The sequence below is a fragment of the Pteropus alecto genome, unplaced genomic scaffold (genome assembly GCF_000325575.1).
Source record: "Pteropus alecto unplaced genomic scaffold, ASM32557v1 scaffold61, whole genome shotgun sequence".
NCBI lineage: Eukaryota > Metazoa > Chordata > Mammalia > Chiroptera > Pteropodidae > Pteropus > Pteropus alecto.
Genome location: NW_006434835.1, coordinates 20,719,530 through 20,746,409, shown reverse-complemented (window position 1 = coordinate 20,746,409; position 26,880 = coordinate 20,719,530). Strand labels below are relative to the sequence as shown.

The following is a 26,880-nucleotide window of genomic DNA, read 5'->3' as shown; positions in this document are numbered from 1 at the left end:
CTATATTAAAAAATTACTTCATAAGAATTTCTTTGATGATGTGAACTCTCTGTAATGTTTTTCCATTGTTAGTTCTGTTTGTAAAGAGACTTATAAGAACTGCTACAATTATTATTAACTCTATAAAAATAAAGCTAAATGTCAAAATTATAATTATGTCAGAATAAAAGCCCTACCGAGATGCAAGCTTCATAAATGGACAAGTGAAAGCCTTCCTGTTTTAGCTAAAGTTGAATTTTGAATCTGAAACTAAATTTTGAATGATCCAGATATCACAGTTTTCTTTTCACTTAATGAAGGGTGAGTCTATTTCATTGCTAAGGCAGTTCTGCTTAGGCATCTGTAAGAGCCATGCATGATATTATCACCAGTCAGACTGTCCACCAAATGAGTGATGAAGGAGCGACTGTCCAGGTATCTCTCAGTTGGCAACCCAGGTGAATTAGGTACACTACTGTAAGAACTGCTTATTTCTCATGCAAGTTTTTGCTATTAATATTTTACTGAACAAGGCAGATATAAATATAACTGTTTCAATAGAAATTAATTCAATAAAGAATTACACAGACCAAGGCTAGTGGATCGGTGACGTGAATTCTCCTATAACAGCATCACATAAATGTTAGAAAGAGAAATAAAGCACAGTCCTGGGCATCTGGAACTGCCAGTGGCTCAATTTTAAAATAGCAATCTTGTCAATAACTGACAAGCCCACACTTTAAGGATCTTAATCATTGACCTATTTGGTAAGTCAATTTTCCCTGTCCATATGCTTTTTACTTAGCACATTTTCTCAATGGACCAAAAGTTTTTCAAAACCTACTGATTGTAATTGGGGATTCTCCATATAAGAGCAGAACTCCAACCAGGTACCCTCAATTCTCAAATAAAGGTTTAAGGCCAGACAATTGGTGTCGCCTTCTTGTTTAAGTAAAGTGAACACTGAAATAAAGCAAAAGCATGAAAAGGAGCCATGGTTTTTTAAAAGGGGCTAGGGTCAGAAAAACCTTATTCACTTACCAAAAATTTACAACTGTGTCCAAAGACCTCAACAATGAAATTCATAACAAAACCTCAATCATTCTATTAGATTTACTGTACTATATACAGAAAAGTATGTGTAAGAGGAGAAAGTGGTATTTTTATACATTTTTTTTTCAGTTAAATGATTTGGTTTTCTTGGTCTCAGATATACGCCTCAGTTTTTTTCTTAAGAAAAAAGTGCTTCTTTTTCACACTTCCTTAACATGTCCTATTTTTATAGACTTTCTTTTTCCTTATTCCAAGCAAGACATATCTACTTGTTGGAGGAAGCAGCTCACTCATGAGCCTTCCTTCTGCTGCCAGGGTGTTCTAGAGAGGGGGATGATAGGAACAGAGACCATCTTTGGTAAGGGGTCATTTGCAGAAAAATCTGCACAGTTCTTCTATGCTTCAGAAGGAAACGCCTTCCTATCATCTAACGTTATTAGATGAATGATGTGTTTCATCTCAACATGAAGGCACTTTGAAGATTATTCAGTTCAACCCCTTCATTTTAAGATTGAGAAAACTGAGGCCTCGAGAGGGGAGGTAATGTGCCTCAAGGTTACACAACCAGTTAGTGGTAGAGCTGGCAAAGAGACAGAGCCCAGTGAAGGAACGATCTTTTGAATCTACATTTGTGGCTCCATCCATCATGTCCCCTTGCCTCCTATCATGGTGATGATTATAAAAGATCAGTCCAAGAAGATGAATAGAACTATCCAAACTGTGAGTCCAACGAGCATACTGGAGTTTGGTCACTGCCAAGGTGGGAGTCAGAAAGCACAGTCCTCGACCTATCACTTATTGACTCTCAGTTTAATCGAACACCCTCGTCCTGTCTTTAAACAAGGCCTTGTTCTCAAATATCATCATTACTTTAAATATCCAAGATACTGAAGATGCTACTTCTCTAGCAGACCCTTGGGGAAAAGGTCCATCAGGTACCAAGGGAGTGTAAGCTATAGGAGGCCCCAGGACCATGTCTAATATTGTTGTTCTCTGGATCTCTTCATAAAAAGGAAATGACCCACTATTTCAGCCTAGGGCTTCCTGACCAATTGGAATTGGTTAAATATTTGGTGCCAGAATCTTAAGAAAATAGAGCCAAAGAAAAAGGGCTTACACTGGAAGGGATGTAGGGTTCCTGCTTCAGGAAAAATGCAGCCCTCATATTCCTTACTGAAAGGAAAGGAAGCAGACCAAGAGACAGTAAATCCCAGCCAAGTAGTGGGATTGAACAATGTTAAACCAGCTGTATAGCTGCCCAAAGAAATTTTAAAATGGCATGGCTGCTGGCCTAAAAGAGATTAAGGTCTCTCTCATAGCATAGGAGGGAAGCCAGGATTAAACGGAAGATGAGCGCGAGGCATAAAGAAAAATAAAATAAAATTTAGCCAATAGGAAATTAAAAACTGGATTTGGAGATGGTCCAGACAATACAATAGGATATGGAAAGAGCCTTTAAAAAAAAGTCCAGAGGTCTGGCAACATGACGAGGCTGAAGAATATGGGCCTTATGTGTTATGGAAAATAACTTTGTTCTGGGGAAAGAGGGATGAGCCAGAAAACAGCAAAAGACGAGGAGGTCCTTGTGCAGAGTTTGCCACGCTGCTGTCTGACAGGGCAGGGTAGGAAAAACTCAGGGCCATCAGTTGTCGCAACTATGTTAAGCAACAAGAAATGACAGAGGAAAGAAAGTTATTTCATGTCCAACTTTCTAGCACATAAATTCTAGAAAACAAGACTGGCCAACAAGAGATCTTTTTTTTCTCCAGCCTTGAAACTCCCTACTTTAAAAAAGATTTATTTATTCTATAAAAATTCACCCAGAGCAGCCTCCCATTTGATTTCTGAAAACTGCTAGAAGTTCTAGAGAATTGAAACCAAGAGTCTGCTCTGATTTAATTAATCATCATGTGGACAATGTATATTCACCATTCATAGTTAAAGACACCCTAATGAAAATCCCTCTAAAACCACAAATACCATCCTAGTCATCTTATCCCAAAACATGAGACATCCTTGATTACCTCCCACACTCAGTTATCATGCTCTTCTGATTTTATCTCTTGGTTCTATCTTCAATAACTCCTTCCCTCTTCATCCTTATTCAGAGCTCACCATCCCTCACCTGAATTCGTGCAATGGCCTTTTATCTGAGTATGGTGCTCCCAGCAACTCACTGACACTGCAAATCTATCTTCCATGATGAGTGAATGATTTACCATTTGAAATAATCCAATCAAATAATTTTCCCCTTAAACCTCTGAAGAATAATAGTGTAAAGGCCCTTACCACATGCCCTACACGTGGCTTCTCAAGATGTTTTTTTGTTGTTGTTTTTTTTTTTTTTTTATCTGGCCTCTGTCCCTGGGTTCTACAGTTCTATATGCTTCTGGGTTTCTTCTTAATCTTTTGGCAACTCCCACACAATCTTTCTCTTTTACTTGACCCCTAGATGTTGAAGTTTCACAGTATTTAGTCCTAGGCCCTCTTTTCTTCTCATTATGTGATGTCTCTTAGTGGCCTCATCCATTCTAATGGCTTCGAATGCCATCTATACCTGCTGACTCCCAGTTTATATCTCCAGCCTAGACTTCTCTTCCAAGCAATAGATCTAATTTGACGCAACTGCCTACCTGACATACGTACATGAATATTTCATAGACAACTGTAATTTAACACACCCAAATCAAACTCTTGATCTTTAAAATAAATTTGCTTCATTTTTCACCTTTTGGCAAACAGTACCACCAAATACTTGCTAAATCGAGGACCGGGGAGGGATCTATCCTCAATATTCCTTCTTCTACATGCCCCAAATCCAATCCACTCCTATGTTCTAACTAAATACAAGATTCTACCCCCGAAACATTTTTTGAATCATTCACATCTCTCCATCACACTGCCACTTTTCTAGCCTGAACTACCAGTACGTTTGGCCTGAAGGACATCCTGTAAGACACTCTGACTTTTCTTTTGCCCCTCTAATCCCATTTCCATAACCTGAGTTGTTTAAGAGTCAACTGTACATTTGACTGCATGGTTCACGACCAAGTTACCACTTGATCTCAGTCCGGGGTTCAAAGGTGCTCTTCTCAATAATTGGTGCCAACCCAACTGGACATCCATCTAAGAAAAAAGTAAATCTTGACCTCTACTTCACACCATTCACAAAAATCAATTTCATGGTTATTACAGATTCCAAATGTAAAATATATATAAAAAATAAAGCTTTCAGAAGACAATATAAAAGAGTATCATAATGACTTTCAGGTTTGCAAAGATTACGGACACGTAAAGTACTGATCGCAAATGAAATAATTAAACATTGGACTCCGATTAAGATTAAGAACTTGGATTCATCTGTTATCATTAAGACAACTGTTGTATTGAGCACCTCATTTTGAAGAGGTTTGTTATGTAGAATTAGAGAAATGAAACAATAACCAAATGCCAGAGGGGTATAACAAGCTGTTAAACATCAATGCTCATGAGGGAAGTGCAAACTGACACCAATATGAGCTACCATTATTCTGCCTGACTTACTTTTTAAAGGACTGACAATACATATTGTTAACAAGAGTATGGAACTGGAACTCTCACACTTAGCTAGTGACAGTGTAAACTGGTACTCAAAAACCAACTGTATCTATGAAACAGACAAATAGCCTATGATTTAGAAATTACACTTCTGGGTAATATCCAAAAGAATTTAATGATTATGTCAACTAAAAGACAAGTTTAAGAATATTCATAAAAGCTTTATCCACAACAGCCCCAAATTGGAAGTAATCCAAATGTCCATCAACAGTAGAATGGATATAATAATTGTATTACATTCCTCCAATGAAACACTACACAGCAATGCAAATGAAGTATACATATAACAACATAGATGAGGCTTACAAACACTGCTTTTTTTTTTTTTTTACAAACACAATGTTGAATGAAAGAAGCTATATACGAATGAGTACCTATTATATGATTCTACTGATATAATGTTAAAAAACAAGCAAAACAAAGCCAAGGTAAAGACGACAAAATAGTGGTTATTGCCGTCCATGGGTTTTGGGGAGGTCGTGAGTAACTGTCAGGAGGAAGCTTGAGGGAGGGTTCAGGGGGCTCATTACTAAGTGTGCTCATTCTGTAAAAGTTTACCAAGCTGTACCCACTATGATTTATGGACTTTCCTTTATGCATCTGACCAATTAAAAAGTTTACCAAAAAAAAAAAAAAAAATTTTTTTTTTTTTTTTTAAAAAAAAAAAAAAAAATTTTTTTTTTTTTTTTTAAAAAAAAAAAAAAAAATTTTTTTTTTTTTTTTTAAAAAAAAAAAAAAAAATTTTTTTTTTTTTTTTTAAAAAAAAAAAAAAAAATTTTTTTTTTTTTTTTTAAAAAAAAAAAAAAAAATTTTTTTTTTTTTTTTTAAAAAAAAAAAAAAAAATTTTTTTTTTTTTTTTTAAAAAAAAAAAAAAAAATTTTTTTTTTTTTTTTTAAAAAAAAAAAAAAAAATTTTTTTTTTTTTTTTTAAAAAAAAAAAAAAAAATTTTTTTTTTTTTTTTTAAAAAAAAAAAAAAAAATTTTTTTTTTTTTTTTTAAAAAAAAAAAAAAAAATTTTTTTTTTTTTTTTTAAAAAAAAAAAAAAAAATTTTTTTTTTTTTTTTTAAAAAAAAAAAAAAAAATTTTTTTTTTTTTTTTTAAAAAAAAAAAAAAAAATTTTTTTTTTTTTTTTTAAAAAAAAAAAAAAAAATTTTTTTTTTTTTTTTTAAAAAAAAAAAAAAAAAGTCAATCCACACTGCTATATTTTTTGGTTAAAGACAATCTTAACCAGTTCAAATGCTCATTTTCTCTCTCCCTCTCTCCTTCCCATTGGTAAGAGGTATATTATATACTAGACTAACATTTTAAGGGACTCTGAGTAGTAATCCTGATTACCACTCCCTATTTGTCCACTGTAAGTCATTCAAATACTCTGAAACTGAATTTCCTCCAAGTAAAAAATGAAATCAAGCTATTTTCTGGGGTTTTTGTTTGTTTGTTTCTTTGTTTAAATAGGAGTACAGTTGAAAATAAGAGACCATGTGTAACGCAATACATCTTTCACTAAAATTTAACTACATTTCCGTAAGACTCATCATAAGTCAAGGGAATTATTTGAATTCTCTGTCCCACATAGGTTATCTTTTTTCTTTTTTCTTTTTATCTTGTAAAAGATGATGGAGAGTTATTATTAAATAAATTTTTAAATCATTTTTAGAATTATAACTGCATTGTTATATATTCAGAATGGAATGGAATCCTAATGTTCTAGGATGTGTTTAGGGTTTAGGAATTATGAATATTTAAACAGATATGTAGAACAATGGAAATAGGTGTTTAATGTTCGAAGAGGAGATCATGTTTGATGTTAAACTTTAATGGTGAGACAACGAGACTGGATGAATCCAACTGCCCAGGCCCTTGCTGGCTCGGCTCCCACCCAAGTCCACCTGAATCGTGGAAAGTGGGTTGCCAGTTCCCATCTCTTTCCCCACTCCACAGGCCCTTCCCTGAGTTTAAAAGTAAACACAGCAAGTGTATGTTCTTCTATGAGAGGGTAAAAAATATATTTGAGCTTTTAAATTTTGTACTTTTTTTTTTAACACCCAAAAAAAGTCCTAAGAATTTTTCAAGTATTAAATTACGTCTTTAGTTCTCATTTCCATTACCCTTTTGAAGGAAGCAGAATAAGTATACAAAAGAAGATTCTCTGTTTATCATCCAAAATAGGGTCGAGGATGAATACCCTCATGAATGAAATCAATTTAGAGGAAAGGTTTTAAAAAAAAATCCAAGAAGAGTACTTTGGCGTTTATATTACAAACTGTTATTAACAAGCTCATGCAGTCGAAGACCAAGAAAATGTAGAACGTACCCTCAGTTTTCCGGAGTAAGGGAGCTCACAAATCTCAGGTCCTGTGGCTGGAAAGGGTATGCGTGTCACTTACACAGGTTTGGACACCTGCAGTTTGCACTGGGCACATATCTTCCCAAAGAACAAGAACACAGTGTGGAGTTTCATGAGGAAGCCATTGTGTGTGCCAGACATTTGTTTGATTATCATAAAACCTCGATATTATAAATTAAAATCGGAAAGTGACATCTGTGACATCTAAAGGAAAAATTCTCAATTAAGTTGAAAAGTAGTATACTTTTAATGAGAAACAAAACACTTTCTTTTCATGAAAGTAAAACCTGTAAAGACACGATGTCATCCATGTTTTCTTCAAGAAAAAGAAAATCGAAGCGTATTTCTGAATTTAAAAAGCCATTTTCTTCCTCTTTCTTTTCTGCATGAACTGACAGAATATTATACAAGAACTGGAAAAGTACATAAGAAAGATTTGAATTTGCTACAGAAATGTTTTTAAAATTTTTAAAGAAATGAGAAGCTTTAAAAATTTTTCTACTCCTGAAGATAAAGAATAATCCTAATTTACTATTATTTAATTGACTATCATGAAAAGTGGAGTATTTGAATAAATTCTTCATTATTAATAAACTCCATGCCACTCAGAAAAAGTTCTTTAAATACTTATGGAAAATATCCTGAATTTTTTTTATGTATATATTTTTTTTAATTACAAAAAAATTTATTTAGTGAGGCAACCCTTGGTTGACCTCACAGATTGCAAGGACCTTGTCAGCTTACAATCCCTTTTTTATTTTTTATACCTACAGCACCTGGTTCCTAGGTGTTTTCATGAAAGTAAAACCTGTAAAGACACGATGTCATCCATGTTTTCTTCAAGAAAAAGAAAATCGAAGCGTATTTCTGAATTTAAAAAGCCATTTTCTTCCTCTTTCTTTTCTGCATGAACTGACAGAATATTATACAAGAACTGGAAAAGTACATAAGAAAGATTTGAATTTGCTACAGAAATGTTTTTAAAATTTTTAAAGAAATGAGAAGCTTTAAAAATTTTTCTACTCCTGAAGATAAAGAATAATCCTAATTTACTCTTATTTAATTGACTATCATGAAAAGTGGAGTATTTGAATAAATTCTTCATTATTAATAAACTCCATGCCACTCAGAAAAAGTTCTTTAAATACTTATGGAAAATATCCTGAATTTTTTTTATGTATATATTTTTTTTAATTACAAAAAAATTTATTTAGTGAGGCAACCCTTGGTTGACCTCACAGATTGCAAGGACCTTGTCAGCTTACAATCCCTTTTTTATTTTTTATACCTACAGCACCTGGTCTTCCTAGGTGGACTCCCATCCAAGTACTAGCCAGGCCTGACCCTGCTTAGGTTCCGAGATCTGATGGGATTGGGCTTGTTAAGGTTAGCATGAATTTTAATTGCATAATTCTCCTACCACAATCACGATCCACAAAAGATAGTAGGTATGAAATATACATTTTGTGTTCACGCTGTATGTTTTTTATATGCTCTACTCTTTTGTCTTAACATATTTATTTATAACCACTGGGATATCTTTGCATTAATAGTTTTATATTTTTATACCTGAGATTTTCTAAAAAGTAAGCATCTTATTCGAACTTTAGAGTCATGCTGTACATTTTCTCTTTTCATATAGCCTTTCTTACACTAAGAGGTGCTGCCAGTGAGGACTGGGAGAAAACCCTTACTTAGCACAGGCCAAACATATCAAATCCCAGATTCATCTTTCTGACACTCAGGCCCCAGAGGCAATATAAAATCAGCCAAAAAAATTTCCATTTTTTTCACTATTCTAATTTTTCCCTTTCTATATTCAAATAGGAGGCCAAGAAAGATCAGTTTTGAAACCACAGGAAATAGACAGTGTAGCTCTAGAAATAACAACTTTAATGCTTAAATGCAAACAAGTACCAGTGTTAGCCATCACCTTATTGGCAATTGATACATAAAACATTTTAAAACTTGAAATAGAGGGTGAATGGGGAAAGTTAGTCATGTGAAACTTTTAGGGAAAACAAAGGGTGAGGGATTAAAGCAGATTATGTTACTGCACTCTACATGACAAAATAATTTTGGGTTTAAAAGTAGACAGAATACTGTAATTCATTTACAGCCAGACGTAGACTTGGAACTACCAGATGATTTAATTCACAAATACTTAGGTAATCTGACCATGTGTTGTATATTTTGTAAGCACTAATCAAATAAAAACAAACAGATGTTAAATGTTCCCTACTTTTAGGTGCCCAAATATTAAAGGAAGATATGGCAATAACGAGGGTACCAATGTTAAGAACTGCTAAAACGCTAACATTAATTCACATTCATTGAGCACATTCTATGGGCCAGGTTTCATTCTAAGTTGATACTTGCCAACACACATCAACAGATTTAATTCTCACAACTCCCTGTAGGTACTATTATTATCTTCATTGTGTACATGGGGAACTGAGGCAAGTGATTTTGTTACGTGCCCAAGTTCACATACCTTAGAAGCACAAAGAGTTCAAGCCTATGAACTTGGACTCCAGAGCCTAACTTCTTAACCACTGCTTAAACCAAGAATTCATACAAGTGTGCTTTAGAGAATTAAGTCTTCAAAAAATAGGTAAGACTTCAAAAAGTGCACAACACACTCAATTTGGGGTAATCTTATGTCCGTTTCCTGATAGTCCAGGATGAGTTACAGACCATTTCTTCATCCCTTCATGCATTCATCAAATATTTAATGTGCTCTAATCATGCTCAATGACATATATCTATGAACAAAACAGATCAAGATTCCTGTCTCATCAGCCTTAGAATCTAGTAGTGAGGTCTAACAACAAACAATACATAAGACAAAGATGTAGAATAAAGTGGTTTAAAAAAAAAAGCAAAGGGGGGGTACAGGAAGTGTTAGGGATTGAGTGAATGTGAGAAAAGTTGATCAGAAAAGAGTTCACTGAAAAAATGACAGTTGCATAAACACCTTTAGTAGATAAGAGGTGACAATCTCTGCGCCTTTTATTAGTATAAATTTCCTTATTTTAAGCTGTTCGTTGCAGCTGAAGCATGCCAATTAATACTTAACCTACCGATGGGTTTGCTGTGAAGATTAAGTGAGAAAACAGGTACAATGTACTTAGCATTGTGTTTGGCTCACGAAAAGAACTCAATGAACGCTAGCTATTATTAGCTGTTGTTTTCATGAAGTCTTGACATCAGATATAGGAAGTATCTCCGGTCCACTTACACTGGGAGTCCAAGAAAACCACATAATATCGGTTAGATGCCTAACAAGTAACTGATTCTGGAATCAATATATTAGACATTACAATTTTGGTCTAAAGTATAAAAATACTACTCACAACAATGTTCATCAAGAATTCAGGTCGTTGATGACATCAAAAGACTCACCAAAACAGATTCAGAAAGCCAGGTACCCCAGACCTGAGCTGGGTGACAGTAGAAGGTGTTGGGGGTGGCTTGCCTATTCAGAGGCTTCACTTTCTGGAAGTGTCATGTCTATTTTTTTGGCTACAAGGAAAGTGTTTACTTCTCCTTCTATGAACAGATGATTTTCCATAGCTCTGGGGTTTTAAAAGGTCAGTAGTGATAAAAGGCTTAGGAAGAGCTCACAAATTTTTGCTATTATAAATTTCTGTATAAAAATGTTGCTATGCAGAAGACAATCAAGCAATGCACGGAAAATATGTATTCCAGGTCCAAAAGCAGCTTATTCCAGCAAAATTTCCTCAGCTCTCTCCCTAATGATTTCAACATCCATTTTCACTCACTTCTGCAGAAGCACATTCACAGGAGTGAGGCTGAAGAACAGTAGCCTTTATAGCAGGAAGCCACTGCCCTTCCTCACCTGGAATGTTGTATGATCCTTTCTCTTTTTACGCATGGAAAAGAAAGGATCCTATTGTTAACCTAAATTCCCTTTCCTTAGAAAAGTAAAGAACACTCAGGTTGTATTCTCTTACTGGATTTTTCAGTTTCCAACCCCCAAAACTACTAAAAATCTTAAAAATCTTTGGGCCAAGCAGCCAGATGTAACATAATGTTGTGTCAGGGTACTTCGATGTCCTACTTGGCTAAATCATTTTAAATCATTTTAGATACAAAGTTCTATCCCCACGCCACAAAACCGCCAATTGCCTTGGAGCATTGTCAACAATGGTTTTATACTTTCTACACTGTTTGTAGAAAATGTACCTGAAAGTCTGAAAACAAAACCACACTTGCTCCTAATTCATTTTTATTTCTTTGATTTGGCAAAAGTTGCCTTTACTGTGTTTTCTAGTTTCCAATGAACACAAAATTGGCCTAAGGGTTTGGATGTAACTTCTTTCAGATATCACTGTTCTCAGTAAATTTCAAGAAGCTAGCCATTCTGACCACATGCATTTGTTATGTTTTCCTTCTCAAATGAATGAGTTAACAAGAAGTGCTTTATCGTAGCCATCTGAGAAGGTTACGGGATTAGAGTCTCTATAGCTGTTTAACAAACAGGACTTGATTTCTGGAATATTTCAGGATGCCAAGTTCAGGCATGATGTTACAAGAAGTCTCTTTCCAATCTTGGAATTCTCAGTTTTTAAATCAATATCAGAATGGTTTTGAAAATGAGAACAGAAGCTTTTGATCACGTACTCCATCTGGGGTATTATTGTGAAAAGTCAGAAATAAACAACATTCAGGGGAGGAAATAGAGGAGTAGAATATAGAATGAAAATGAAAGGTTAGGATTTTTCCTTTCTGATGAAAAACAGGTAGTTCCTAAATGTCTGATTTGTAAAAACAGATTTTTTTAAAGAGCAGTTTTAGATTCACAGTAAAATTTCACAAAAGTTCCCTATTCTGCTCCCCCAACCTTGTCCCCTGAACCTCCCTCCCCTCCCCCCAGCTTCCCTCACTCTCAACATTCCGGAAGCAAAGCAACCGTGGTGTATTTGTTATAACTGATGAACCTACACTGACATGTCATTATCATCCGTCCGTAGTTTACATTAGGGTTTGCTCTTGCTGCTGTACTCTGAAATTTTATCCTGTCTAGACAACAGAATTCATGTTGGCCATAGGAAAAAGGCCCTTAGCAGACAATCTATGTCTTCTTGTCTATTTGTTGACAGGTTATTATCACTTAGCCAGTGGATGACCAGTTTGAAAAAGAAAGGCACTTAAGATGGCTTCATTTGTTACTCAGACACAAAACTGTGGTGTTTCTTTCATAACCCTGCATTAGAGAAGCGGAATGGCCAGTTCCGACCGCCCCCGCTAGGATCATAACAGCTTCCCATTCCTTGCTCCAGCCCTCAGATCCCCCTCACTCTGCTCTATTTTTTTTTTTTATATAGGGTTTATCACTTTCTAGACTATTACGTAGTTTACTTATTAGTTTATTGCCTTTGAGAAAGTGGGATCATATTTTTGTTGTTCACTGACACAGCCCCAGTATGTAGAACAGTGGCTGGCAGACAGTATATAAACTTAATACTTGTCAAATGAATGAATGAATGAATGAAGATGCTTTCTAAAAGACGGGGCTTTAAGGAGTGATTTTGGTCATGGTTTGGAATCCTAATTTGCCATTAATAACCAGGTTCTGTAAGCCAATAGTGCTCCCTCTGTGTTGCTGGGCTCCTTTGAGGTCCCTGCTGGACCAGTGTGGCCATTCTGTTGTGTGAACAGGCTGGAAAGCACACTGAGGTCTAGAGATGTCTGATGTCCCCAATTCCACTTGTCATGCAAGCTCTCACTCAGTCTAGACGCCCCACTGGGAGCGTACAGCTGGCCCTGGCTGAGAGCAGCGTGCAAAGAGGCACCTGAAGGGAGTGACACAACGTCAGAGACCAGCGGGCATTTCTCCATGGGGATCAGGGGACAGATGCGGTGACACCTAGAAATCCAACCGTCACAAGTTTCCCTATACTTCTCCTACTCACACACATTCTTGTTGATGATGAAGAAATCAGATCCTGAATCACCTTATAAACGGGAGGATAAATACTTTTCATATGAATTAAAATGCCAAAATAAAATGAGACGAAATAAAAGAACAAAAGAACTGTAATTTTTTTTTTTTTTTTTTAACAAATAGGTATGACAAATTTGGATATAAAATAGTGAGCTGAGTAAGAGAAGTTGAAAGTGTCCTTTGCTTTCTCACACAAGATAGAGGCTCTGGCCAGAGGACTCAAAGAAGGTGGCAGGAAGAAGTGAATCACAGTTATGGGAAGAAAGGAAAGAGCATACAAAAGAGGAAGTCAGCCAAAAGGATCCTGTTCTGATGTCCAGGTGTGGGACTTGAGGAGAAAAACATTATACATGGCATTTATTTATATCCATAAAGTATAACTATGTAACATTATTTAAATACAAAAACCATTTTCTATAGGTACAATGTAATATTTATCCCCAATTCCCCTTCTGGAACACAGGCTCCATGTGGACAAGAACTGTGTGTGTTTTTTCCTCGCGGTGAGGAGCACAAAATGGTACTCTACGTATTTGCTGAGTGAATGAAAAAGCGAATAAAATAGCTGCTCACCCCCACTAAGTTCCCACCCCACTCCAGTTGAACTTCAAATAACACAGCTGTTCCTTATCTCATGTGAGAGAAGCAAGGTGTTTCTATTCCCTCCTCCAGGTATGTGTCCCAGAGCACAACACAGAGAAGAATGGAGCCAGTGCTGCTGTTTTTATTTCTATAGAACCTGCCATGCTACTTGATACTTGAGATAGTTTATACTGACAGACTGCCTCTTCATTGTGGTTCAATAACTGTGGCCAGATGCTGACAACTCTCCAAGCCAGAGGAAATCAGGGAAGGGCCCTCCTTCCCTCCGCTGGGTGGGATTCATTTAGCTCTGCTTAGAGCAGGGTGCACCAGCCCTAGAGCCAACATGGCTTCAATTGCTTTAACCGGAAGTTCAGAAGCCTAAGTAAGAGCACCAGTCACTTTCTCAATGTTAATTCAAGTACAGTAAGTCCTCACTTAACACTGACGATACATTCTACTGACTCAAAGTGAAAGGACATATAATGAAACCAATGTCACTGTATGTTGATTGGTATAACCAAGAGTTGAGTTCCTATGGCGTCAACGATGTAACAAAATGACACTGAACAAAATAACGTTATTCAAGGACCTGCTGTACTATGCACATAAGCTCCAGAGCTAAATGTCAATCACATGGGCTGGCTTCACCCTATACCGCAGCCAGCGGTAGAATCAGGACATAATGCTACTGCCACAAGTTTCAGTCCAACAAAAGGAAATTTGGATCAGTTTAATATCCTGGATTAAGCCCATAATAAATGAAAGCCTTGCAGAGCTTATTGTAGAAAGGGAATAATAATTAGAAAGATTTCTAGTTAGACTGCCATATATCAGCATAATATCCTAAATTATCTATTTTATTACTTGTAAAATTGTTCAGTTTCTGGAGCAAATAAAAATGGACCAAGCGTCACATAGAGTATACCAAGGTAGAGTAATTCACAAAGCACAGTAGTTTTCTAAAAACTCATTTTTAAATTCAAGTCTTTGCCAAGTAAATTCCTAACAAAATTAGAACTGCAACTAAATTAAAGTGATTCTATAACTCTCAGGTTACAGAAATCAGTATTTAAAAAGATACAGAATTAAAAAAAATTCATAAGTGCAAAAGAAAAAAATAACTGTGAATATATTTATATGAGTAGATTCTTCTGGAAAACCAGTTTTGACAAGGGAACTTCTCTATTATATGGTGACTTATTCTTTCTGAACATGGTTTTTGCATGGCACTACTACTGGCAGTTATAATTGGGACCATTTTTCAGTGAAGGAAGCCCTTACCAGCCATGACTTAGAGCTAACTGAAGAGGCAAACCTTTCTGGAATGCAGAAAAATGTGCATTCTGCGAATTGGTTCCATCAGTGACTCAGACGCTGTGACCTCTCCAGAAGAATGTACGTATTCATACAGTGTCTTTCTTAAGAGCCCCGGTCTCAGAGCTCTAAGCAAAAAATTAACATAAAACTCGAACCACGGAAACATGGAGTCCTTGTAAATCTCTCATGGCCACCTTTTTATGATGTTTTTCTCCATTTCCCAACTTTTGATCGCTTCCAAACTCCTCCAAAAGCTGCTTGCTCAAACCACACCCTGCACTATCTCTTTTACACTTGAAGCCAAATCTGGCATCAATGTTTTGTCTGCTCAGCAGGAGAGTAATTTCAACAATCTCCTGCTTTTTATAAGATCAGTTTATTCTTCCCAATATGATAATTAGTTTCAGATGAACCTGGTCGCTGTTTCCCGGCCTGGTTCCACAGTGGTATGAGCAAGGAGAGCAGATACTTCCTGTTGCACTATTTTTTAGAGCAAAAAAATTGGGTACTACCATAGGCCCAGAACAGAACCATCAGAATTTCTTTCTTTAAAACATAGCTGTTTTCCCTGCCTCCTCAGAGTTTAGGACTTTCAATTTGTCCCAAAGTTGCTGAATGGGTTTTGATAACCTAGATTCTCAAAGAGATGGATTGAAATTATGATCCTGGATATTTTCTCAGTTTACTTTTAAAAAGGTTCAGATGAACTATTCCTCAATTTATCAAACTATAATGTCATCAAGAACATAAATCTTATGAATATAACCAGTGCTGTAACCCTGCAGACATACAGAGGTTGCAAACAGGAAGCCAACAGTGTTATCTTAACTTAATTAGCTTTAGGGAATAATAAATACTGACAGGTAAGAAAATATACTGGCTTCAAGCTAAGGATATTAGAGGAGTAACTCTGAAAATCTCTGCTGACAATGGTGCAGAGAAATCAGGCAAGACATTATTTTTATAAACAGAATGATGGAGATGATCTAGATGAAGCATAATCAAAACAGTCGCCGTCTCAAGTTACACCCAGGAGGTTGCCACAGTTTTCCTTTAGGTCTCCCGTATGCACCTAAATCATCACCTCCTGTGCATTTTGACTCATTAATTCAGTACCAGATGGTGAGTATTTTCACCATCATAACCTCAAGTTATCCTATATATAAATCTCAGCATCTCTGAACTATGATTCTGGTTGGAGTCATCTTGATGCATATATGCTTGGAGACCTTAAGTTGTGAGTGTCTCTTAGTGTCTTAGAGTCTTCACCTGTTTAAATAGAAAGCAATCTCCTCTCTGCTTATCACGTAATAACAACATGATCTCTTATGGTTTATCTTACCTTGACATGTACGGCCATCTGCAGAGATTGTGAAACCCTGTTCACAGACACAGTGAAAAGAACCATCTGTGTTTAGACACTCTCCATGAGGACCACAGAGTCCAGGCTGCTCACATTCATTTATATCTGGAATTGAAAAGAGATTTCCATATACTTGAAAAAAAATGTTTTGTTTTTCTATGATATCAAATGTACAGTAAAAAAATCTATTACAAAATTGTCAGATACATATTTCGCGGCACCATCTGTACTACACCATCTGTACATATTCCAGACCAACCATAAGACAAGCTGGACTTCCATGAGAGAGAAACTAGGTTGAATCATATGAAATAGCCATTTCATATGATTCAAAAAGTTCAACCATTTCGACCTACCAAAAAAAGCAATTACATAGGTTCAACCCAAAGCTATCCTTATTTTAGACAGAGTAGAAGCTTGAGGAACAGTCTAATGGGATCAACAACCCCTCTGAGAAATATTCATCCTCAGTGAGAAAACTATGTCCTCCTATCCTGACTGCCATGTACACAACTCTGTTGTGGCCCATATACCCTGTCACATCCATGCCTACTGTTCCCTAGGGTGTGAACTTCTGAAGAGCAAGGATAGGCTCATCTCATTTACAATGTTTGGTTCATAAACTACATTTCACAAATGTCTGCTGACTATATTAATGAAACAGACTCCAATCTATATTTCATTGAAAATGGATTTAAAAAATTCAAGAGAAAGGACTCATAGACCAGAGAAGTCTAAAAATTCCTATTGTTTGGATAGCTTAGTGATAAAATAGGTGAATGCGGGTCAAATGCTTAGCACGGTACCTAACACACTAAGGATCGAAAAGTGGTAGCTGCTATTGTCCCAACTCGTGAGCAAACCATGCTGAGGTTACACTGTGCTGACCATCTTACACGCTGCTTGTCCTCAGGGAAGAGTGACTATGCTCCCAGTGGACAGAGTCAAAATGCGCCCCTGAACACTGATAAAGCATGAAGGTTTTGGTTTAAGTTTGGTGATCCTTCAAGGCAGTCCCAAGTGTACTGGCTAAGAGCACCCAAATTGACAACATAAACAATCCTGGAGAATGGCTCATTTGTTCACACCGGTGCTAACACATGCAACTGTTTATTTTACACTGTGTTTTAATTCTTTCTACTCTTCTATGTCCCTTACTATATTGATTTCACCTTGAGAAGTGCATATTTTAACTCTGAGTTTCCAGCTTCTAATATAGCACATTAACTGTGTATTATAAATGTTTGTCCACAAAATTTCATAGTTATATTCATATTCTACTAACTGAACAGTGACTGGCAGAGGTTCTCTTAGTTAAATGTGGTCATAAAACTATCACAGGTCCTCAGCGCCATATAGGTGAGCAGTCCTACGAAGGCCATTTTCCTATCTTCCTGAAGTCTCTTAGACCATCCATTCTCTCTTACTAAAAAGGTCCTCGATACACCCTCTTAGAAACCCATCTTTAACTCAGTTAAAAACATTTATGAATGCTTCTATAGGATGGGGCTCTTACCATTATGAAGCTCACCATATAATAGAGAAGGCATGAACCAGCATGAATAACTACAGAGCTATGAGCCTTTCCTAGTGATTTCTAGAACATTCAAAGCCACCAATACGGCAGTTCTCTTCCACAAGAAAGTCATCCCTTTCCCAGCACCCAGGATCTCCTGGGGCTGTTCTTTTTACACTGTTGATCTCATTGTGCAACAGGAATTCTGGCAATATCATTGATTTATCCATCTCTCTGTATTAATCCTGAACTCTTTATCCTTCCAGCTGCCATATAATTCAGACTAGCTGGCCTATTCATTGCTAAATCAAAATAATAAGCCAAGCAGGAATTACTCATTTTCTTAAAAATCCTTCCATTCTTGTTCTTGTCACTAATTTTAAAATATTTCAAAGAAGAGAAATAAATCATTTTCTACTTAACTATTTCTCAAAATGATTTAACACTGAAAAATTCACTGCTTTTGCAAAAATCTCTGATATCTTTCATTTTTGCTCTCTATTGGTAATATCTTAGATTGGTAATCTCTTTTGAACTCTGACCTTCTCTTAGCCTTTAGTTCCATTCTTTCTTTCCAACCTGTTGCCTAGAGTTACTTCTTTCTGGGCAAAAGGGAGCCACAAAGTCCTACCGGTCTAGCAATCAAGCCCAAGGTCCATATTCACTTTGTGAAGCTCTAGAGGTTATCCTGTGCCTCAACGTGTCCCTTTAAAAGCTGTCTGCTTTGCAACGTCTCACAGGGTACAATGTGCATAAAGTTCTGGCTTCAAGAGAAGTCACTGATTAACAAATAATTATATAAAGAGTTTGATGACAGGAACTGAAAACGAATTCCCAGACTTTTTTCCAGGAAACCGCTAAGAAAGAACAACATGAATATCTGGAACTAGAGAAACATATGCATTCAATTTGGGTTGTACTTATTGAGGCATTTCTAAACTATGCTGCTAGTAACTCAGCTGAAAGCCAGACTATATTTAAGTTGGGTTTCTTTCATGGGTCCGAGATTCCACAGAAATTCACAATTTGGCATGTGTAAGTCAAAACGTGAAACCGGAGTGTGCTCTGAATCTCAAATGCATGCTGCCACATTCCTAAAGACATGATTAACATGGAATTTCCATACTGTCTGTATAGCATCACTAATTTTGCTGGGGGAAGAGACTCTTAAACATATTTCCATTGAAAAATGCCTTACTGATTGGGAACTTTCTTCACATCATTAGGTAAGGTTTAAAGTTTACGCCTATCACATGTTGTTATTCAAACACATCCCTTGGTCATTAGCATTGTTTCATCAATTACATCTTCAGCATTAAAACAAACTGAAACCTACACCAATCTACAGAATGCTGACATGACCGTGGGATTAGATAGAAACAGGTACTAACTTCGAGCAAAGAGAAAGAACGCAAAGCTGCCTTCAGAAACATAGCAAAAAAAGATGATTCAAAACAAGATAGGTGTCCATGCCATCATAAACAACCTCTGACAGAAGACAGTGGGTGACAGAGCAGATTCATACATGATGCTATTAAACGGTACTAAACCTGCTTTGGGAATACTTTTTATTTATTGGGATTTAAATTTTTTAAAGCAGACATATTAATTTATTCTGAAGAGCAAGACTCACCAATGCAGTCATGAAGTCAACTTAGTAATTATAAATCAATAAAGCATCATATATAGGGAGCAGTCACATATTTGAGAGTTGATATCAAATCACAAAAAAATTAAAGTACTGAGAGAAGATAGTAACACTATTAATGAATCAGATGACTAAATTAGTTTCTTGTAATTTAACTCTAGATGGTTAACAAAATTTGCAATATCAAATCATGGTCCATTTATGCAAAGACTTGGTTTTGCCTCTATTTGGTTGAAAAAAACAAAAACAAAAACAAAAACAAAAAAAACTATGACAAGGGAGATACAAGAAAATATTGCTTTCAAGCCAAAAAGTCTGTAATAAAAACAGGATTCAGATTGTATGTTTGTTTGGGGGCATCTCTTGGCATTTTTATAAAAATCAAGATGCATTTTATTAAGATGTAAAAGTCTCAAAATAGATATTCTCACATAAATTTATAATTCAAATGTTCCTTCGCTACTGCATAAATCCAAGTACATTTCAATTCTGCACTGGAAATACTGAAAATCTTAAATTGACCTTATTGAATCACGATGGCAAATATATGATCTCAAATGAGGTATGCAGTACTGTATTTAGATCTTGGGATCAGTAAGGGAATTAATATTAAAATGTCTCGAGGCAAAGGCCCATGTCTTTTGCATCTCAGTGATACACAGAAAGGTATGGATAATGATATGCATTTAGGGTATAAAGGTACTCTTTAATACCCTGTCTTAAAGAGTAGACACCATCTTCTCTTTCAAGAGTACTGTTATCTGGGACATGGGAAAGGAGATATAGTTTATGACAATCTAGAATAAAAAAGTCATACATGTTCAGTTAACAGTGGATAAAAAATAACTTCAACAATCCTCATTTATGTTCTTTTGGGACACATTGTGGAATTCTATAATAGCAGAAGCACTATAAAAAAAATATTTATCCAAGAATCAGAAACAAATATGTATTAAAAGTAAATATCAAGTGTGAGTTTTCAGTGGAAAAAATAGGCATGGATTTATGAAGACAAATAAATATAGGAGACTTATGGGGCAGCCAGGTATAGCTAAAAATGCTGGGACACAGGATCTAAACAATCTGAATTTTCAGTCTCGGCACCAACAATGACTCAATGTGTTGCACTGGGAAAAATATCTGAATCTCATGGTTTTCCTTCTTCGGGCTATAAATTCAACAATAATTGGTATGGCAATGTAGAGTATAGTAGTGAGAAAAGATAGTGGGTTCAAAGCTCTATCACTTAATAGGGAGGAACGTGCTAATTATCTTCTCTGTTATTCATGCACAAAAAATGGGTAAGAAAACCTACCTTTTAAATTCTGTAAGAATTAAATGAGGTATCTACAGTACTCAGCATATAGTAGGTGTTCAATTAAAGTTGTTACAATTAGTGCTGTTTTCTTATTAGTACCTTGTTTGGGAGATTAAATGTTATAGCGCTTTGAAATAACATTTTAAAAAAAGAAGAAATATAAAATCCTGTCCATCATTTTGATCAAATTATTAAAGAGGTTTTTTAGGAAGAGAAAAAGCTGGATACTGTATAAAAACAGGGATAAGGAAAAAGACAAATAAACATCAGCTAGGGGAGAAAATGAAATATGCCTGTGAAGGATATAAAAAAGCTGGAAAGATAATCTAGAATCAAGTACCAAGGCTGGCTCTTGGAAGAAAGAGTAAATTGCAGGTGATCCCAGTTATTACACAGCATGCAAAGCAAGGCCACAGTTCTAACGCACACAGGTTTCAGTTAATACCAAGGAGCCTTGCAAAGGAGAACTACTTATACTTGACGTGGCCCCAAGAAAGATATTTTAACAATACAAATGGTCTAAGCTCATTTACATACCAAGCAAGTGGTAAAACCACAGATCATCATCAGGAAGCATCAAGAACTGAAGAAATATATAAATTATGACTTAAAGAAGGAGAGAGAAGTACCTTGACATCCTTTATTGTCATTTAGCTGGAATCCTTCAGGACAAGTACAATCATAGGACCCTTCTGTATTGACGCAGTATCCTCCCTGGCAAAAACCACTGTCTTCCAAGCATTCATTGATATCTAGAAATAAAATTTAAAAATTTTAGATTAGATAGACTGTATCTTAAACAATTAGGTACTTTTCTTAGCCTTTATACACAAAACTCACATAAATGTACATTGTTTTACATCACTCATAACATGTGATTTTAAATAAATGACAGCTTTTTAACTTTTAGAGCTTTTCAAAAATGAAACATTTTGAAAGGATTTTCATTTTGAACAATATATAAAATGAAATTTTAACATCAAATGAAATTAACTGGAAGAGGAAAAGTCAAAATTCTGTAACAAAGAATAATTTACTAAGCTACATTCTTGGTGATGATAAAGAATAAAAATATTCTTTAAACATGTATTGTTAAGAATATCTCGAGCACCTCTTTATACAAGATCTTGTATTATGTATTATAGAAAAAATTTTCAAAGCATTTGGCATGGTCCCTGCCCCTAAAGAGACATGATTGTTCAAAAAAATTTCTATTCATAAAAATAAATTCATGAAATATTAAATTGTTTTAGAAACCCAAAACAATTTAACATAAGAACTGCCAAAATATAATTACTTGTCAAAAGAATAGTACCAACTTCAGGTATCACATGAATTTAGAGAAATCATAAAGGGCAAAGAAGGAAGGCCTGATGTAACAAAAAAATTTACTTATAGAGTCTTGACAGCAGGATGGAACGTGGGGGAGGGAGAAGAGAGGCTTTTGGCAGAAAGAGATTCAGCAAGATCAAAGCCTGGTTGAAGTCACTGACTTAGCAGCTGTCACAAACAGGTTTGATGTTGCCTGGATTTTTTAATGTATATATTTATAGCATATGTGCAACTAAAAATGGTTTACGTAACCAGTAATGAGTTTTGACTATGAGCATGTGAGACAATTAATGACCCCCCTCACTGCATGAACACTAGGCAGCTCTCTCCAGAGGGCTGGTTAGTACCACATTTACTCCTAGTCAGAGCTCATTATTCATAACACACTCCACGGGTCCCTCTTCTGTTGTCTGTGCAGGATTTAAATTATTAACACTGAAGAAAGCTAAGAAACAAAATCTTCTTTGTTCTCTCAGAATTTGGCATATTGTGACATTTCTTGCAAATAATTATGATTGCTGCTAAAACATATGAGAAGCTCCAGGAGGAAGTAAATATGGAGACTGTTGCAATCTCTCTAATTCTCATTGTCTGGTTCAATATAAGGGGGCGTTGAATTAAATTTTCAAAGAACCTAATCAATCAATCGACTTCTGTAGCAAGTTATTATGATGTTCATCCAGATTTAAAATGTTTCTGAATATTAATCCTAAAACATAAAACATAGCTGATGTGACTTTATCACCACTGAGGTGGGTTATCACTTTTACTTTAGTGTGTTTTTCTGACTTCGCTGAAGTATAATTTACATACAATAAAATGCATTTAAAGAGTCTATTTCAATGAGTTTTGACAAATGTAGATATTCTTATAATCATAATCATAAACAAGTTATAGGCATTTCTGTATCCATATCTGTTGAGATCCACTACTGGGTTCTTCAGTCATTGCAAATGCAGTCATTTTTTTAAAGGAACTGATGAGATATCTTTGTAAGGTTGTCATGCTGTAGTACCAGGTATAAAGCTTGGTAATGTTTTCTTTTGATTCTTCTTCCAATCTGACCTTAAAATCTCCATTTCTTATTAACCTAATGGCCTTGGGTGTCATAACTGCCATAAAAGAGACAGTAATGACCATGCACAGCTAAGACAGATAACAGCATGGAGAACTTAGTGTCTCCTACAAAGTTTGAATATGCCAACAAAAGTTTTATTTGCCAGTTAACTGACCCTTGGTATATCAAGATTTCTAAAAGTGGAACCAAAGTTGACAATAGGCTTTTAGATATAGATTCTGTGAAAATAATTCTTAAGCCCCAACCGCCTGCTAATTTCATGATTTTGAACAGTGATTGTACCAAATGGGGATAAATTCTAGTCTATTGTTTATGAATTTGTGCCACAGAACATGGACTAAATTAATAAACTGGACCAACCATTAACAAAAAGAAAGGTATAGGCCTTTCCAGAGCCCCAAAAGGTTTCCTTGTGCCCCTTCTGTTTGGCTGCTTCTGCACAGCATAGTGTTTTTGAGATTCATCCAAACTGTTGTGTAGATAGCTCGCTCCTCTTCATTGCCTGAATGCCCCATAATCTGTTTACCCATTCACCTTTTGATGAGTATTTGGAGTATTGCATTTTGGCTATTATGAATAAAGTATCTATACACATTCATGCCTAAGTCTGTGTGTGACATCTGCTTTTATTTTCCTTGAGTAAACTCCTAGGAGTGGAATGGCTGGGTGACATAGCAGCTTTAACTTTTGAAGAAACTGTTTTCTAAAGTGGCTGTACCACTTTACACTCCCACTGGCAGGGCATGAAAGTTCCAGCTGATTCACATTTATTCCCGCGGCTCCATGGCTATTCTAATGGGTGTTAAGTAGCAGGTCGGTTACTAGATCTACCTTTATTTCTTTGCTCTGTAGGAAACTGAGATAGTGAAGAAAAGGCATATTTGGTTATTAGCATCTCAATTCAAAAAAAGATCAAGGAGAATCCTAAGAATATGACTTTCAGCAACTAGAGGAACACTTCGTTCCCTCAGATGTTTGCCTCAATGTTGTGAAGCACATCAGCTTTGTTGATACCACTTTAAAATAATTTGATTTTCATTCATTTTCCAAAATCTGAGAGAAATAATGAATGTGAGGAAAAAGAAACATTAAGTGTTCAAAAATAATTGTGCAGACTTTTAAACTTAGTGCATTATGTTAGAGACTGGTTAAGTTTAAATTTTTTTTTGCAAGACCTCTATCTCCAAAAGGAAAAAGAAAAAAGAGTAAGCTGAACATTAAAAGAGCCCAACATGGGGACTGTCTTTCATTGCCACCCAGGGTGGTGTGAAAGACAGACAACTTCTAGGACGTGGGCAACAGGCTTTAAGCAATAGTCAATCCTGATCACCCCTCCACTAACACTGTGTTTGTCAAAGTCACCAGTCACCTCCACCTTGCCATGGTCAATTTCTAGTCCTTCCATGCATAGTAGCCATGTTTGACACAGCTCGTCACTCCCTCCTCTTTGAAATACCTTCCTCTCTTGGATTCTGGTTTTCCTCCTTCCCCACGTGTCACTTTCCCCTCAAATCTCCTTGCTTATTCCCACCCATCCTCTCACTTCTCAATATTGTAGGACCCAGGACTATCTTTGGATCACTTCTCTCTTCTAACTACCTCACTCTGTTGGTGATATCTTACAATTTAATGGCTTTAAACAGTGTCTCTATGTGGATGACTCCCAGCCCAGAACTCACCTCTGAATTCCAAATACATAGGTGTGACTGCTTTTCATGTATCTTCATTCAAATATTCATTATAGGCATCACAAGTTTAAACTGTCCAAGTCAGCTGCTAATGCCTTCCACAAGGCCTGCTCCCTCGGGGCCTCTGCATATGCTATTCCTTTGAACGAAATGCCCTTCCTCTAAATAATCAAATGTCATCATTTCAGGGAGGCCCCTGCTTGCCTCCTTATTTAAAAATCACTGTCCTCCCTCCCTCAGCACTCTCTCTACACACTGCTTTTATGTTTCCTCCATAACATTTATTGCCATTTAACAAACTATATATTTTGCTTACTCATGTTTATTGTTATCTCTGTCGCTAGAATGTAAGCTCTATGAGGGTAGGAATTTTGGTCTGTTTGGTTGATTACTGTATGTCCTGTGCCTATAATGTTGCCTGGGACATATTTAGCACTCGGTAAATATTTGTTGAATGAATGCATAAATGAATGATTCTGACAAGGAAAGAAATACTATCACTTTTTCCCACCTTTTTGATTTGGTCCACAAAGGACCAAAAGAGAGAAGCCGCAGGAAGACAGAGGAAATCAGGAATCTTTTTCTCAGGTTTTTCAAGGAATTAGTAGGCAGCAACCACAGTGAGGGGCTGTGGAAGGTGCTACACAGTAGGCATGGAATCAGAGATTGTGCCTGGAAGGGGAACAAGTCAGAGGCAGAGCCTTTGAAGGTTGAGACCCAAGACTGCTAATACCAGGACAGCTGAGGTAACCGCATTATCACAGACTAAGTGGCTACTGAGCATGCTGGAGTGCGGAACACACAGACATGAACACGACGCCTGGGATTCTGACTGTAGGAGAAGGCCAGCAGCAGGACTGCAGAATAACACTGTAAGAAAACAAGGTCTCTGCCAGAGCTATTAGAGGAAAATTACACATGTAAATATAAAAGCCAACAAGAAAGATGGCTCTTCTTTCCACAGCTGTGAGAGGCATGTAAACAGTCATAGCTCAGCTAATTACAGCTAAATACCACTGGGGAGGATCAGAAATAGTACCAGTTGCGAATTAGCAGGCTGAAGTGCTAATATAGTTTCAAGGGAATTCTGACTTACTTGGGTAGACTCCAGTCCTATTTCTAACCTACAACAGTAGGGAAATTAGCCCTGACTTTATGAAAAAAAAAAAAAAAAGCGCCAATTATACAACTCCAAAAGAAGCTTTCGCCTGGAATGTAACAGTATCTTATAAACATATATATTAATAATGACGAGCAAGTTGGCTAAAAAGTTTTTGTTTGACTTTTCATGGAACAGATATTTTTAGAGTAAAAATCTTGGACTTCTGATAAGATGGTTATACATAAAAACAGCCAAAACAGAGGAACAGGCCCTCTAATGAGGACCCATTTCCCTGGACTTAGTCAGAGGCACGGTCACCCCTTGGCCAGGCCAGGATTGGGGCAGAAGGACTTCAGTGCCTTAGAGGTGCCTTGCCTCTCACTTATTTCTGCAACAGGTTCATCCATGACTGGCTCCCCCCAAGACTGCCTATCCCACCTTGGAATGCCACTATGCTGGATCGTTCACATTTACTCATATGTTCCCCAAACATGGTTTTTCACACAATCAAATTTTATTACACTGATTAATCACTCGTTTGACCATTTGCCTATTTTTTAATAGGTATGTTAATAGGTTATGTCAATAGGTATTATAACTTTTCACTGGTGTCAGAAGGTGATTTACTGATTCCTTGATAATGTAGACTTCACAGCTCCTGAGACCGCCAACGCTGCCCTCCGGAAAGCCTGTGACTGCTTGTGTCAAGTTCTCTGGTCAGAGAAGCAGGAGGCTATAAAGTACAGTGGATCCTTCCCAACCGACTGGGACTGGGAGGCAAAAAAGTAGCTGGGGCCATTAAAATATGGGCTACAAAACCATCCACTTCCGGTGGGGTTCAGTCCCTCACTCAGGAACTCTTAACTCTCCATGTGGGGCACAGACCTGCCGCATTCTGGTTTCACAACTGACAGGGTCTAAATTCAGCAAACCAGCAGATGAGCTGGAAAAAAACTATTACGGAGAGAATTCACAAGTGACAGACGG

At 36.4% G+C, this 26,880-nt stretch overlaps 1 protein-coding gene and 1 pseudogene across 4 annotated transcripts in view; both read right to left on the bottom strand.

Annotated features, from left to right (window-relative positions):
- The window catches only part of LTBP1 (latent transforming growth factor beta binding protein 1), a 204,125-nt gene that overhangs the window by 49,462 nt on the left and 127,783 nt on the right, over positions 1 to 26,880 (bottom strand). For all 4 annotated transcript variants that reach the window (XM_015588228.2, XM_015588229.2, XM_015588230.2 and 1 more), the window contains exons 19-20: positions 21,323 to 21,445; positions 16,191 to 16,316 (exon numbers count right to left, since the gene is read on the bottom strand). In XM_015588228.2, coding sequence (XP_015443714.1) covers positions 16,191 to 16,316; positions 21,323 to 21,445 — 249 coding nt within the window. The remainder of the gene's footprint in view (positions 1 to 16,190; positions 16,317 to 21,322; positions 21,446 to 26,880) is intronic.
- Positions 8,261 to 8,379, bottom strand: LOC112478624 (annotated as a pseudogene).